General features: G+C 45.4%; 1 protein-coding gene across 4 annotated transcripts in view; it reads left to right on the top strand.

The window, feature by feature from the left end:
* The window catches only part of PTPN22 (protein tyrosine phosphatase non-receptor type 22), a 44947-nt gene that overhangs the window by 10994 nt on the left and 18728 nt on the right, over window positions 1-15225 (top strand). For 2 of the 4 annotated variants that reach the window (XM_087827650.1, XM_016223303.2), the window contains exons 1-10: window positions 1049-1135; window positions 11226-11334; window positions 11590-11666; window positions 11778-11873; window positions 12309-12347; window positions 12753-12824; window positions 12940-12999; window positions 13599-13741; window positions 14223-14289; window positions 15097-15174. In XM_087827650.1, the coding sequence (XP_087683776.1) occupies window positions 1049-1135; window positions 11226-11334; window positions 11590-11666; window positions 11778-11873; window positions 12309-12347; window positions 12753-12824; window positions 12940-12999; window positions 13599-13741; window positions 14223-14289; window positions 15097-15174 (828 nt within the window). Of the gene's footprint in view, window positions 1-1027; window positions 1136-11225; window positions 11335-11589; window positions 11667-11777; window positions 11874-12308; window positions 12348-12752; window positions 12825-12939; window positions 13000-13598; window positions 13742-14222; window positions 14290-15096; window positions 15175-15225 lie in introns of those variants that run through there. The other 2 variants (XM_087827651.1, XM_087827649.1) reach the window with 2 other exon arrangements.

Here is a 15225-nt window from a genome sequence, read left to right as displayed (position 1 = left end):
ATGATGCATCCCAATGGGTTAAATCTGAAAAGAAAGAAACGCCAGTGGAGCTCTGAGCTGTTAAAGTGTGTATACATCTCTGGGGGACACCCTGTAGTTCTCAGGCTTTCTGCCCTGAGAGTTAAGCTGTTGCAGCGAGGGGGGTGATCTGCCCTTTTCCTGCTCCTTCCGTTTCCCTCGTTACATACAGGGGACATCATGCCAACGTCCTGATTAGTTTCTCCTCATGGGGATCCTGTGCTCCTGGATCCTAAATAGACCAGGGCTCTCAGGCCTTATATCCAGAGCCCGCGGGAGGCGCAGCAAGCACTGGGGGGCCTGGAAGTCCTGAAATGCACAGCACTTGCCTTAATGGGGGCGGCCCTTCCCCAGCCCAGGAGAGGCCCCGGCTCCGTCGGAAGCAGCTGGCTGCAGGGTCTGAGGTCTCTGCAGCAGACTCCCGAGTCCTGAATGCAACACCTTCTCTCATAGACAGGAGTTTGCCAGTGATCACACTGACGAGAGACTTTTCAAAAGCTTCTTAACTCCGTACAGCATCTGTCTCCCTTTCTGGGCCTAACAGAACTCTGCGGAGTTCATTTGGGACCCGAAGAAACAGGTGTCAGCAGGGCCCGTTGGGGCAAAGGGGAGAGGCAATGTCTCTCCAGGAGACCTGTGATTCTGCCCTTTCACTAGGAACAACAACAAAAAAAGGCGAATTTCGCTTAAGGGTGATGCAGTGGAACAGCCTCGGGGCTGAGCAGACCACACGCTAGGTTCTGGTTAGCGTCTTGTTTGTTAAGAAATTGAGTTGTAACCAGGTTCCTTCCTCGAGAAGGAAGGCGCTAGGGCCCTGGAGTGAGGTGATGGCTTTGTTGTGTGACCACAGAGGCTGGTTACGTACTAATTTCCTCTCAGGCTTGTGATGAAGTCAGTAAACCACAGCCTTCGACGTGCTCTGTGCTCTGCCGGGGCTGCTGCAGCAGCTCCCCGCCAGTGTCTTGCCATGACACGCGTGGGACATGCCCTCCCCTGAGCCGCCGGCGCATTGTCCCCCTTGCCCTGCAGCATGGACCAGAGGGAAATTCTGCAGAAGTTCCTGGGTGAGGCCCAGAGCAAGAAACTTAACAGAGAGGCGTTCGCCAGTGAATTTCTGGTGAGTCCCACGGGTGACACCCTCGGGGGAGTTGCACAGAATGTTGAACCGGCTTGGGGGGTCCAACTCTCCTGGACCGGGTGGCTCTTGGGATGAAGTGAGTATTGGCCTCGCGGGGGGCAGCGGAGGGAGGGAGCCTGGGCCTTTGACTTCTCTGACTTTTGTGTGTATTTAGATGTTCTCTCCAAAATACGGTTTTTAATATCTTCTTTGCCAGCTCTTGGAATTTGACTAGGAATCTACAACAGACGTACATAATTCCGGGTGTATAAGTACTAATATTAATTGAACATTTGGCGTTGCCAGGTGTCTGCGTTGTAACTTACGCTTCAAATGACTGACTTTAATATCAAGAGGAGAGAGACCAAGGTGAACTTTTCACAGAACAATTTTTTAGCTTCCTCGTGCGATTTTATTTGGTGACAAAGACTCTTCTAGGGCACCCAAGCTGCCTGCTGCCACATTTATTCTTTTCTTTTCTTTTTCTCTAAGACGAAAAAAAAAGATCAGAGCTTGTGTTTTTGCAATAACGGGGTTTCCTTAAACTTTGCTTGCGGGGGGGGGGGTGGCTGGGATGGGGAGTAGAGAGACGTGAGGGATGCGGGGAGAAGCAGAAATGCAAGGTGGCTGGGGCCAGCGCGGTGAGGTTCCCCAGGAGAACCCCCGTCTCCTCTGGGGGAGCTGTGGTTGGTGCAGTGAGCAGGGTAGGCCTCGCTGGTCCCGTACCCCAGCGCAGCAGGTGACATGGGAGGTGTGCCGGCACCTAGCACGGACTCTGGCAGACTCCCAGCTGGTGTTCCGCAGCTGTCGGAACTTCAAACCTTAGCTCTCCAGCTGTGAAGAAGTGGGAAAAATTAGGGGATTGAGGTATAAAACCTGACACGGGATCATGATTCTGTCACCAACCAAATGACCAACTATCTGACATGTTCCCTCATCTCCCCAAGTCTCCGTTTTCTAACTTCTCAGGTGGGGAGAATTCACGTCCTGCCCATCCTCACGGGACTGTTGTGATGCTTAGATATCAATCATAATGAAACGTGGCCATTCAGTAATATTTCTTGAGCACCTACTATGTTTCAAGTTCAGTTTTAGGCACCGGGGATACAATAGAAAACAAAGCAAAAATCTTTGCCCTCATGGCGCTAACGTTCTGGTACCAGATAGTAGATGGGAAAATACTCCGTAAAGTCTCTAGTGATCAGGTATTATGCTTGAGTTTATTACATATTATACTAGAAACCCCTGTGTCAGCTCTGCTTGGATAACATGGTGGTATTATATGAAAAGGTGCTCGAAGTGCCACTGGCCAGGCTGTCTGCGTGCATCCCCCGAGTAGTTAGCAGAGAGGGAGGTCGGGGGAGAGCCGTGGCCTCTGCTTAGACAGGAACCTGCCCCTGGGCTCTAATTCCCGAGCCAGATTCACCCAACTCATCGAGGTAAAAAGTGAGCCGAGGGGGCAGTGCCAGCCTCTGTTTTACTACAGTTGTGTTTTTTTTAAAATAATGTAAACTCTATCCCTCCTATTTCACCTTTTCTTAGCTCAGCCACTATAACCTCTCACCAGATCAGACAGTCACTTCACCTCCTGTTTTCTCTGCCTCTAGCCTTGCCCCAGCGTCAATCTATTTTCCATTCAACACCCAAGCGATCTTTTAATAATACAAATCTGGTCATTTTTTCCCTGCTTAGAAACCTTTTATAGATGGGTGTGGTTTTCCCCCCCTAGCTGTTTAAAATTCTGAACACTTAGAAAAGTACATAAAGTGTGTGTGAGTATAATTATAAAGCAACCATCACCAAGTCAAGGAATAGAGAGCATTGTCAGACCTCAGGAGACTTCTACCTACCCCTTCCCCGTAGGGCCCCCCACTCCCACCTCCACCCCCACCCGACCTGACCTGACCTGACCCACCCTCGGAATAATCACTATCCTGACTTTTACATTAATCATTTCCTTGCTTCTCTAGCCCCTGGTTTAAGGACCTTGTTTTGGGTGATTAAGTGGAACCTCACTGTTCACTGACTCATGTCCTCCAGTGGAAAAACAGTCTTGCTCTCAGCCCCACCTCAAGGTTCAGCTGAGATCCTAGGGAGACGAGCTTTGGGGTGGGGGTAAGTGAGGCCAGGCTGCCTGCTTGGACAAGCTAAATATTGCCACTAAACGGGGGGGGGGGGGGCGCTCCACCTGTTCACGTCCCACGTCCCACCTTAAGCCCTTAATGTATTCTCCCAGCACTTGCCGTTTCTGAGGCTTAAGGACTGATTCTGTGACTCGAGGCCACCGTTAGCCCCACTGGGTCCATGGCTTAGACTTCGGTCCCCATGTCCCCTGTGGCTGGCTCTCCCTGTGCGGAGCACATAGCTCTGCTGTGACAGCTAAAGCTAATGCTGGGCTGCTTAGGTCTGGTCCCTGGGCCAAAACTAAGTCCAGTAGCCTTTCTGGACTTGAGACTGCCCCGACCACTCCTGTAAGGTTCTCATGCAGCCATTCGAGTGTCTACCGAGTGCTTACTATGTGCAAAGCACGTGCTAGAAGCTGGCGCGGCAATGCCAGGCTCCCTGCTTTGGCGGAGCCCGTCTCCTGAGACAGAGGTCTTAGGGAGGCAGACATGAAGCAGCTAATTCCTCTGTTACATACTTAATTATAATTGCGATAGTCCTGGTGGGGTGTCAAGGGAGCATCACATTCATTATCTTACTTACTACACATTTTTAAAAAACCCTGTGAGCTGGTTATAATCTCTGGCTTACAGACGAGGAAACTGAGGCTCGGTGAGGTTAAGTAATTGGCCTAAGCTCACTCAGCCGGTCAGCCACAGACATGAAATTTAACCTGGGCCTGTCATTCTAGAGCCTGGGAAATGAGTGTCTCGCTTCAGCCCATAATACTGAGTCCCTCAGGGGGCCTAGCCTGAGGGTAAGTTTCTATACAGCAGAAATTGCAGTGTGTGACGACGCTATCGAAAATGTCTTTAAAAAAAACACCCTATTATTGCTCTTCTTATAAAATAATATTATTGCAAGTTAGAAGAAAATAAATTCACCATAGTACCAACATCCCACAAATGCAGTTTTGTTTTTTTTTGGTGTGTGTAGAAATTCAAGTTCTTGTCTTCCTCTATTATTGTAATTATAAATATAGATACAATTTTTTATTCTTATTTTCACTTAACATTACACCAGCATTACCATGTTGATTAAAATCTGTACTAATGACCTCTCATGCAGCATGGTATAATAAAAAAATAATCCTAATAATAGCTAATACTTCTATACCTGTTATGGAAACTACTTATATAGAAACTTATTTAATCCATTGAGAAAGGCACTGTTATTGTTTCCACTTTATAGGTGAGGAAACAGAGACAGAGAGTTTAATTGACTTACTCAGAGTCGCACAGCTAGTACTCGGTGGAACTGAGTTTTGAGTTCAGGTCGCCTTGCTTTTCCATCTGTACTTGTAACAACGTTGGAGTCGGATAAATCTGGGTTTGAATTTAGGCTCTGCCTATTACCAGCTGTGTGACCTTGAACAAAGTAATAAGTAGTGGGAACAAATAATATTCACTTTGCAGAGCTGTGGTGAACATAATAGAATAAATATAAGAATGCCTGACACGTAGCAGGCACTCAAATAATCAAATTATTTCTGTCATTGGACATTTAGGCTATTTCTAGTTTTTCATGATTATTGATAACACTGCAACAACTATGTTTGTACACGTGGGTTTTTCCTTCTTTTGGATTCTATCCTCAGGCGAGAGCCCCAAAAGGGTTATTACTGGGTGAAAGAAGATTAGCATCTCATTGGTTAAGTATTGCCAAATGTACTTCCAAAAGAGGTTTTTAATTTGCAGTATCTGCATTTATCATCTTCCCTACGGCCTTGCTAGTCTTAATTTAATAACTATAAAAGGTAATATAGATACACTTTTTGACTGCTTACCATGTACCAGGCAATCTAAGTGGTTTACCAAATATAACCTTTTTAAATTTTATTTTAATTCTCACCCGAGGATATTTTTTCCATTGCTTTTCAGAGAGAGTGGAAGGGGGGGGAGAGAGAGAGAAACATCAATGTGAGAGGGACACATCGATTGACTGCCTCCCGCACGCACCCCGACGGGCCGGGGATGAGCCTGCGGCTGAGGTGCATGCCCTTGGCCAGAGCTGAACCCGGGACTCTTCAGTCTGCGGGCCGACGCTGTAACCACTGAGCCAAACCGAGCAGGGCCCAGATACAATCTTAATCACTGCCAGTCCAACAGGAAAGCATTATCTACATTTTACCCATAAAATGGCAAAGCCAGGGTTTGAAACTCTGGTCTGAAACTAAAGCTTTCTAACTTTTGAGCCTGTGCTCTTCGCTCCCTACCCGGCTCCGCACTGTTGCTTCCAGTTTATCCATGGTCTTAACGTAAAACAACCGCAGAATCTAACATATACAGGGAACATGCGTCAAACACACAGATACAGTTTAACAGCTGGTGACGAAACAGGCCCCCCCGTGAGCACCACTCAGATCAAGAAGCAGAGCACTACCCACACCCCAGAAACCCCATGGGTGTCTTTCCAGACCCCAACTGCCCCCAGCTCCCGCCAGCCGAGAGGCAAACAGCGTCCTGAGACTGTTTTATCCTTTGCTGTGGAACAGCTTCGAGACCTGGGTATACCACTAAGCGATAGACATTCATCTTTCTGGTTTTTGAGCTTTATGTAAATGAAGCCATGGTATTTCTTTTTATGGTATTTCTTTCGCTCTACATTATATTTCTAAACTCCGTCCTTGCATGGAGTGGGTCGCTCAGGGCCAGGTCAGTCTCGTGCCCCGTTCCCACCAGCAGCCCTCTCGTTCCCTGGCCTTGGAGGCCGAGCCCCCGAGTCCCTCTGTGAGCATCGTGCTTTCGAAACCCCGGGGGAGTCTTGGCGGGGATGATACCTGCGGCTGGAAGGCCCTGAGGGACTATCTGGGGCAGCCCTGGAGACGCCCAACTTTCACTCCCTCCCCCAGCCAGCACAGGGGGTCCAAGTGTCATTTTCCCCCCTCCCATATGTAACCAGTGCTACGTCTTCTATACAGACTGCAGCCTTCGGGGCAAAGATCTTATGGTCTTGGGCTTTCTTTTTTCTTCCTTCCCCTGGGAGTGACCTTAATTCATTTACCAGTAATTAATTTATTAGCCAATGAGAAGCACACGTCAGGGACTCTGTCCTGATTTCTAGAGTTTTATGGCCAGGACCTCAGTTCTGTTTTTCTGTCTTGAGAAGAAAGGGGTACTGTAGTCCCCCAAGCAAATGAGGTACTCTTAGCTTATGAAGCATCACAGGATCTGGCTTCTCTTCGGGCCCAGGAGGTATGCTGGCCTCTTTTTTTCTTTTCAATTTTAGGGGTTTTTTTCCAATTACAGTAGACATTCAATATTGTATTAGTTTCAGGTGCACAGCATAGCAGTTAGACATTTGTATAACTTACAAAGCGATCACCCCAATCAGTCTAGTGCCCGCCTGGCGCCATACAAAGTTATTACAATATTACTGACTATATTCCCTATGTACTGGCCTTTTTTCTCTCAGCAGCTCTTCCCCTGATTTCTCTCTTTGGTGCCACCTCTAGGGAACTTGCACTCCCCATTTTGTGATTTGCAGAGAAATACCCTCCCCACTTTGACCTATCTTTTCTCCCCGAACCCCAACCCCAAACCACCTCCAGGGCCCTGCTTTCTCTTTTACCCCTCTTTGCTTCCCATTCTCAGAGCTGCTTTTCTGGTGAGGTTGACCAGTTCTTCTGTCCTAATTCTGCTCAGTTTTGTTCCCTGTTGGGGTGTCGGAGTCTGGGGGCCTGGCGGGGAGGAAAAGGGAATTAAAAAAGGACTTCACAGTGGTCTGACCTCAAGGTAAGATATGTGGGGGAAAAATCTTTCCCACTTTCCAAATGAACAATTCTATGGGAACTTCCTATGTGGTGTCTTCTGAGCGCCTCGCTTTGTCATCCAGCCTGATGACTGCAGGAAGATGAATGGAACAGAGGGAAAAAAAGCCATCCTGTCCCATTGTTGAAAGTGGCAGTCAAGGTAGCGAAACAAGCATAAGGTCACACACACACACACACACACACCCTTTATCTGTAACATTTTACCAAGTTAACTGAGGCGTATCTTCTAAAAAGGGCTTAGCTTACGGCACTCTCCCTGCACGCCATAAGCAAGCAAAGCAAAAATGAACAAATAAGACAGTGTGATGAGGAGTGTGCACTAGGCTCCGTCCTGGAGGTTTCTAGAAGGACACAGTTCTGAGACTTGACGTCTTTTCAGCAGCACTGGAATCAATGGCAACCTGAAAATGATCATTCGGAAGGTGCATATGAGCAGAGAGAGCTGAAAAATTAGTATAATTTGAGTAGAGATGTTTTAGAGACACTTATGTGCCTGTGCCACGTCCTTAGTTAAATTTCCAAATTTGCATGCATCTTGGTGTAAAAATATGCAGTACAGTTATTAGTTCAGGATCTCCCCTCCTAATCCAATTCTGAAAGTCTACAAGAATTCTGTGGGGGCTAAAAAACATTAATACTTTTCCTCCCACCTTCTAAATTCTTCTGGCTGGGCTAACTACCAAACTAACAGAGACGGATTAACAGGAGAAAATGAATGTTTAATACATATGCATGGGGAACTCACATAGGCATGAAATTTCATGAAAATTCCAAAGACAGTGAGGTGGCATTGAGTATATAAGATGTTTTTGGACAAAGGAGAAAGTAGGGGGACGGGGTCTTAGATTTCAGAAGTGAGAATGTGCCATTTATACAGGTAGTTGAGGAAGAGCACACAGGGCAGGAAACTCCTGGCTGGGTGACTCAGAAACAATGGGACACAGGGGGTATCTAGCTAATGGGCCCCTGTCTGAAGCCCTCTATCTACCATACTCAATTCAAAGTAGGCTAAGGCGACATCCTAAGATCTCCTTCCTGAAGCAGGTTTCTCCTTCTGAATCTCTTGGGCAGGAAAGAGGGGAGGGTCAAAGCTTCTTTCTGAGTCTTGTTTCTTAAGAAAGAACTTAAAATCAATATCCCAAAAGGGCAGCTTCAGGGTGGCAAAACGTTGGTGCCTTTCAGTGTCCAAGTGGGGAGAATCCTAAGCACCTGGCTAAGGAGTGTAGACTTTTTCCTAGTAGCCAGGGGGATTCGCTGAAGTTGTTTTGAGCATGAGAGAGATAAAGGAAACAATATTTTAGTAAGATTATTTTGGCATAATTATGCCTAAAGGATTTCATTGGGAAAGACAGAAAAGTGGGAGGATGAGTTGAGGAACAACAGTTAACAGTTCAGCCTTGAAGGGAACGGGCCTGGATTAAGGTGTGTGTAGCGGGCATAGGAAGGAAGGTTGGTGCAAGATATTGCGTGGAAAGAATCGGCTGAACTTGCTGACTGAATGTGAGGTGGGACTTATGGGGAGGGGGGAACCAAAAGTGACTCTCAGTTTCTAGAGTATGGCTACTTGGGATAAAGACCGTGCCATCAGCATTAACAGCGGGAATAAATATAATAAGATACCCAAGTGGAAATGTCTAGGACATGGGTGGGAATTCAGGACTGAAATTTAGTAATCTTATCTCAATATAGAAATTTGAGACATCCAATAGGGGTTGGAAATACAATTCAATTTTTACCAGTTTAAAAAAAAATTTTTTTAAAACATTGGGATGCCTTCTATAAAAGTATATGATTTTTCTGAGCAATGTATATAGTGAGAGAAGAGCAGAGCGCTGAGGACTTGACTTGCGAACTTTGGATAATACACAATTAAAAGATAGAAATTGGCAGAGGGCCCCAGTAAGAGTGAGAAATGGGAAAGGGAAGTTGGGGAAGAAAGAGAACCAAAGTAACATAAACTAATAAGGGCCACAGGAAGAGGAAATTTCAAGAAGGAAGTTAAGAGAATGAAAACTGAGTAATCACAGAGAGATCTAACCCAGAGGAAGTAATTCGTGATCTTCATGTGACCAACCATTAAATGGTGGGCAAGTAATAACAATTCTTTTCCGTAGTTAAATTCAACAAATATTTATAGGCTACCACAGATGCTTTTTCCCTTATCTTTCTCAAGTTGAGTAAGGGTTCCCAAAGGTCAGATCTATTAAATGTGGTTTTGTCACCGGACCAATTCCATGAAGGAGGCTGGCGCTGGCCCTGCCCCTGCAGGGTCTGGGTCCTCCAGGCTCTTGACTCATACAGGAAAGAATCCAGGGACGAGTCCGAGTGAGAGCAAAAGCAAGTTTTATGCAGGTAAAGAAAAAGAGGCTAGGACATGGGATCCCGGAGACAGGATCAGGGGTTGGGCAGCCCGCTGCCCCCCTGGTTGCAAGCCTCACAGGGCACAGCTGCAAAAGAAGCTAAAATACACTTCAAAGTGGACACGGACGAGCTCATGAGTAAGTTGTGCACTGAGTCTGTCAGTTCTTGGGATTTTATGTTTCCAAGGGTGGGTCGTTTCTGAACTTCGTGGCACCAAATTCTGACTCTGCCTTCTGGTTGGGAGGGGAGAGTCCTGTTCCTAATATGGTCTGTTCCAGAAGCATCATGATGTTGGTCCTCCTCAGGCCCCTTCTATTTGTTCTGTCAGTTTTCATTATAATGATGGTATAATGAGCTTTGGGGTCGTTCTCTGGTCTGTTTTTCTTCCATCTTGGACTGATCTGGTTTTAGGCAGTCCTTATTGTTGTTGACTTCTGCAGCCAGGAGTTCCCGGCAATAAGCTATTTCCTTTTGATCACGCATGGAGGTGGGGGCTCTGGTGAGAGGACTTCCTCATTCCCTACCTTCTTTCTATCTTGGGTGTTTCCTTGAATGATAGGATCTTAAACAAAATTTGGTACAAGGCTGATCTATAAGAAGGAGCTAAAGAAGAACCATCATTTTCTCTGACCTATAGTATAATACTGGCAAATGGGAATAATTTTAAGGAGTTGCTTCTCTATTGTAAGGAATCTTAAGTCAGGGGTTAGCATAATCAACCATATTATGCTAACCTCTGACTGACCCAGGTCATATTCTATCAATAGAATATGGTACTATTTAAAGACCATTGTTTGGTTGATGGGGTGGGCTTGAAGTCTGGGTCATAAAAAAATGACTGCTTTGGGGACTGAATCTTTGAAATTTTGCTACGTCTAGAGAGATTTTATTCAGTTTAAGCTCCATTTCTACTTAAAATAGACCTGTAGTGGCCATAAAGAAAGTAAACCAAACTTTTCACATCTGACCCTTTGGGTGGTGCCTATATAGCTTATTTTCAGAAAATGTTGATTTTTTAAAATATTCACCAGTTTCACCTTTAAGTTTTAGCTATTTGTGGCTCAGCTGCAGTAATCACTTCACTTCTCCAATTGTCGCTGAACTTGCCATCCTTATGCTCTGGGGCTCTGTCATGAATGGACCCAGCCCGAGGGGATGCTAAAAGGGCTGAAATGGAATGTTTGGGCAGTGTAGAAGGAAAGTGTGGGGACTAAACACATATTAATACTTTTCCTCCCACCTCCCAAATTCTTCTAGGCTGGGCTAATAACCAAATTAACAAAGACAGATTAACAGGAGACAATCAAAGTTTAATACATGTGCATGGGGAATTCACATAGGCATGATAATTCCATGAAAATTCCAAAAACAATGAGGCAGCATTGGGTATATAAGACATTTTTGGACAAATTCGAAAGGCAAGGAACTGGGTGTTAGATTTCAGAAGTGAGAACGGGCGATTTACGGGTATTTGAGGAAGATTAGAACATATGTGGGGAGAACTAGGCAACTCAGAAACCATGGGACCCATGTGTCCCATGCTTAATTCAAATTAAGCTAAGGCAACATCCTAAGATCTCCTTCCTGAAGCAGGTTTCTCTGAATCTCTTGGGCAGGAAAGGGGGGAGGGTCAAAGTTTCTTTCTGAGTCCTGTTTCTTAAGAAACAGTTTAAAATCACTATCCCAAAAACACAGCTTCAGAGTGGTGAAACTTTGGTTCCTTCAAAAGCTCTCTAGAGAGAGCTCCTTACCTCTTTTCTCTAGGAAGATTTAATGATTGGAATTTCATTGCAGACGCTGAAAAGACTAGCCACCAAGTACAAGGCAGACAGAACCTATCCCACAGCTGTGGCTGAGAGGCCCAAGAATATCAAGAAAAACAGATATAAGGATATCTTGCCCTGTGAGTTTCATTTCTCCCTGTAAACTTACACTTTCTTCCAGATTCAATTATTCCTATGTCTTTTTACCCATTGCTTGCTGTTCTTAGTCCTGGGACATGGCTTTGACAAGTTAGTGTGTCCTATTTATGACTATAAATATGAACATTCACTCACTCACTTTTCAAACCACTGTTCACAGTGCTAGCCCCTGACTTACACGAAACCCTCCGACCAAGCCGCCTTAATCATATACTGTGTCTTTCTTTTGTGTTCAGATGATCATAGCCGAGTAGAGCTGTCCCTAATAACCTCTGACGAGGATTCCAATTACATCAATGCCAACTTCATTAAGGTACACCCTGTATTCCGTATGCTCTGGGTACCTGAAAAGGGGGGCATGCACTAGACAAGAACAAAAGGGTATTTGTGGTAGTCACCCCATATGATTTCTGTTCCCCTTTAGGGAGTTTATGGACCCCACGCTTATATTGCCACCCAGGGACCTTTGCCTACAACTCTCCTGGACTTCTGGAGGATGCTTTGGGAATACGGTGTCCTGGTGAGAACTGAGCTACTTTTATTACTGTCTCCTCTCAATTTTTAGGGTTAGATGGGGTCAGGGCATCGGAATACCTGATTGAGGCTTCCTGGGTGTTAAATTAGTGCTTTGTTTTCGGTTAGTCACTAGAATTTCGGTGTCCCGGTAGGTACCCCTTAGTCAAAATCACAATGTCAGTCTTCAAGGAAATGAAAGTTCTCACCTTGACCGGCTCATTTGTTAATAAGAATTTTACTGATTTGAATAGAGAAAAAGGAAGTGAGGACAGAAAGAAGGAAGGGTGGGAGCAACAGTTTATAATCGATCAAGATTTCTTTTTTGGTTAAAAATAAAACCACCCACAGAAAAGAACAGCGAACACTTGCGGTGGGCCCCGTGTGCTATCTGTTCCCTCTGACTTTATCCATGGCTTTGCCTGTGTGTTTCACCCCCCAGATCATTGTCATGGCCTGCATGGAGTTTGAAATGGGGAAGGTGAGTTCTTCCGAATACACCCAAAGGTGAGGGAAAGGCAGGCAGAAAACAAGGCGGGAAATCGGTAGCAGCGCTTTCCTTAGGTAAAATCTGGGCATGCCAAAGGACTCTAAAGGCTTTTTAAAATTGCTTTATCTTTTTACTCCTAAGGACCCCTTCTGTCCGTTTCCCCAGTTGACTCTGTATTTTAAAATAAAAATAAGGTATGCTTTTAAAAGTAACCATTCATCTTCCCATTTTATTAATCAGACATCTTTAACTGCCAGTCAGAGCTTCTGACCCTGTGCTGTCCAACACGGTAGCCACATGTTGCTACTGAGCTCTTGAAATATGGCTAGGGTTTTGTTACTCCGAAGAGACTAGAATAGATGGAGAGAAATCACTATGTTCTGCTTTGTGCGACAGAAAAAGTGTGAGCGCTACTGGGCTGAGCCGGGAGAGACGGCCCTGCACATTGGCCCCTTCTCCATCTCCTGTGTAAGTACGACGCCTATTTCCTTGTGGCTGAGCCAGTGTTCCAGGTCCTGCTTTACAGACAGTAGTTTTTGAAGCTTAATCTTTGAAATAACTAATATTTTCATCTACTTCTTAGGAAGCTGAAAATAGAAAATCTGATTACACAGTCAGGACTCTAAAAGTCAAGTTCAACAGTGTAAGTATAGAATAAGGCTGTACATTCCAAAGCCTAGAGGGGTCAGGCAGGTAAATAAATACCTATGTGGTTTGGGCTGGGAAAAAGACAACGGGGAGTGGTGGGGCCTTTGATGTTCTGGGAAAATCTCCATATTCAAAAGACACCTTTGCTGTAATCTGGGCTCCCCGGTCTATTCCACACCATGGCCACATAGAAAATAAGGGTTGTAGGGTGAATGGAGGCTGTGCAGTGGGTAGATGCTGCGAACCCACCTGAGAGCTCGGGCCGCCCGGTCTCTCTAAGACAAAGGGATTTAATATATCAGCATATCCGTGACCCATTTGAAGTTTCCCAGTTGGGAAGCTCTGGTCTGGACTATCTTCGTATCTACCTCCTCTTTTGAGTGGGGCAGATAGGAACAGGCCAATAGTAAGTGACCTGAAAACACTTAATTATTCTCCGAAGGCATAGGTCACCAGAGGTCCTTGGGGAAGAAAGCAGCAGAGATTACAAAAAGAATATAGATGCTACCTAGAGAGGAGAATAATCTTGTGGTGGAATGAGCTGGAGTCCTAACCTTGAACTCTCCATTTATTCTGGCTTTTTTAAAAAAATAGGAAACTCGGACCATCTACCAGTTTCATTACAAGAACTGGCCAGACCATGATGTGCCTTCATCTATAGACCCGATTCTTGAGCTCATCTGGGATGTGCGTTGTTACCAAGAGGATGACAGTGTCCCCATATGCATTCACTGCAGGTACGACGCTGTTGTGTGACCCTTCCACCCAGAACAACCCAAGTGTCACAGTCTGGCCAGGACGCTTCTTTAACTGAGGGAAGGCCGACTGTTGTAAGTTAAGGTGGTAGAAGCACATAGGACGTAGGCTCCTGGGCCTCACCTCCCTTCCTCCAGGTGATCAGAAAGGAATGAAGCTTAGAAATGTGAGTGGTAGAAAGAGAAAGGTCACAGCAGAAATAAACTATAATAAATTCAACCCGAGAATTACATGAATATTTTTCTGATAAGCTGCTTGTGACCAGGACAGCTCTGGAGACTCTTGCTATGAGCAGCGTGACATGTGGCAATCTGCAAACGTGTTTCGGCAATGGTAGTGTTTAGAAAGTTTTCTTGCCTCCAGGTTTCCTTTTCTTCAAATCTGCTGGTGAAATTGTCCAGCTACTGTCAGTGAGCCCCTGTCTGCAACTATAAATGCTACGGCTGCGCTCTCTCATTTTAGTGCCGGCTGCGGAAGGACTGGTGTTATCTGTGCTATCGATTACACGTGGATGCTGCTAAAAGACGGGGTGAGTTGCCCTCGGCAGGCGCTTCCCATTTGTTTACCCCGCTACTTTCAGACTGAGAAGTTGTTTGGGTCTCTAAAACACCTACCTCCACAATTTATCTTTCCTAGAATATCGATGCGTAGGCCTACTTTGTCAGATGATTACACTAGTTCCTAAGTTGGTGGTTCTCAAAGTGTGGTCCCCAGACAAGTAGCGTTGGCATCAGCGTCACCCGAGAACTTGCTAGAAATGCAAAATTTTAGGCCCCACCTGGGGTGGATTGAAGCAGAAAGCCTGGGGTTGGGGCCCAGCGAGCTCTGCATGTGCTTCTGACGCAGTGGTGTCGTCGGAGGACCAGTGCCCTAAGTTACATCGTCGCCCGTCCTGTGTCCAAACTGCTTTAGTAGATGCACTCAATTTACCACAATCAGACTCTGTGTTTCAATCTACACATCATTTTTAAAAGTCTAATAAGAAGTGGAAATTTAAGATATGGGCTTTAGAACTATCTGCCAACTTTTATCTCATAAAACTCATACTTGCGCCCCTACTGGGTCGTCTTCATTTTATTTTTAACTTCAGACAGTTGATCAGCCCATGTGAAGTCGTTCTGAAGAGTTTCTTCAGGCTTTTCTAGGGAACACAGCAGGCTGGAAATCATGGTGCGATTGATGAGAATCTTCATTGAAAAATACATCTATTTTCTGATATTATCCCATGTCAGGGGAGCAGATATCATGGAAGTAACAAGACTAATAGAAAGAGGCAATCATTTATTAACAAAGATAGAAACAAAGGAGTAAGATGTTTTCTCCTTTTATTTGATAGATAATTCCTGAGAACTTCAGTGTTTTTAGTTTGATCCAGGAAATGCGAACACAGAGGCCTTCACTGGTTCAAACTCAGGTATGGACTGTGGTAAATGGATCATAACATGTGTCTGAGTCTCGCTCCACC

This window comes from Miniopterus natalensis, chromosome 19 (assembly GCF_054644295.1).
Source record: "Miniopterus natalensis isolate mMinNat1 chromosome 19, mMinNat1.hap1, whole genome shotgun sequence".
NCBI lineage: Eukaryota > Metazoa > Chordata > Mammalia > Chiroptera > Miniopteridae > Miniopterus > Miniopterus natalensis.
Note: the sequence above shows the minus strand (reverse complement) of the source record. Positions and strands in the feature narration are given on the sequence as shown.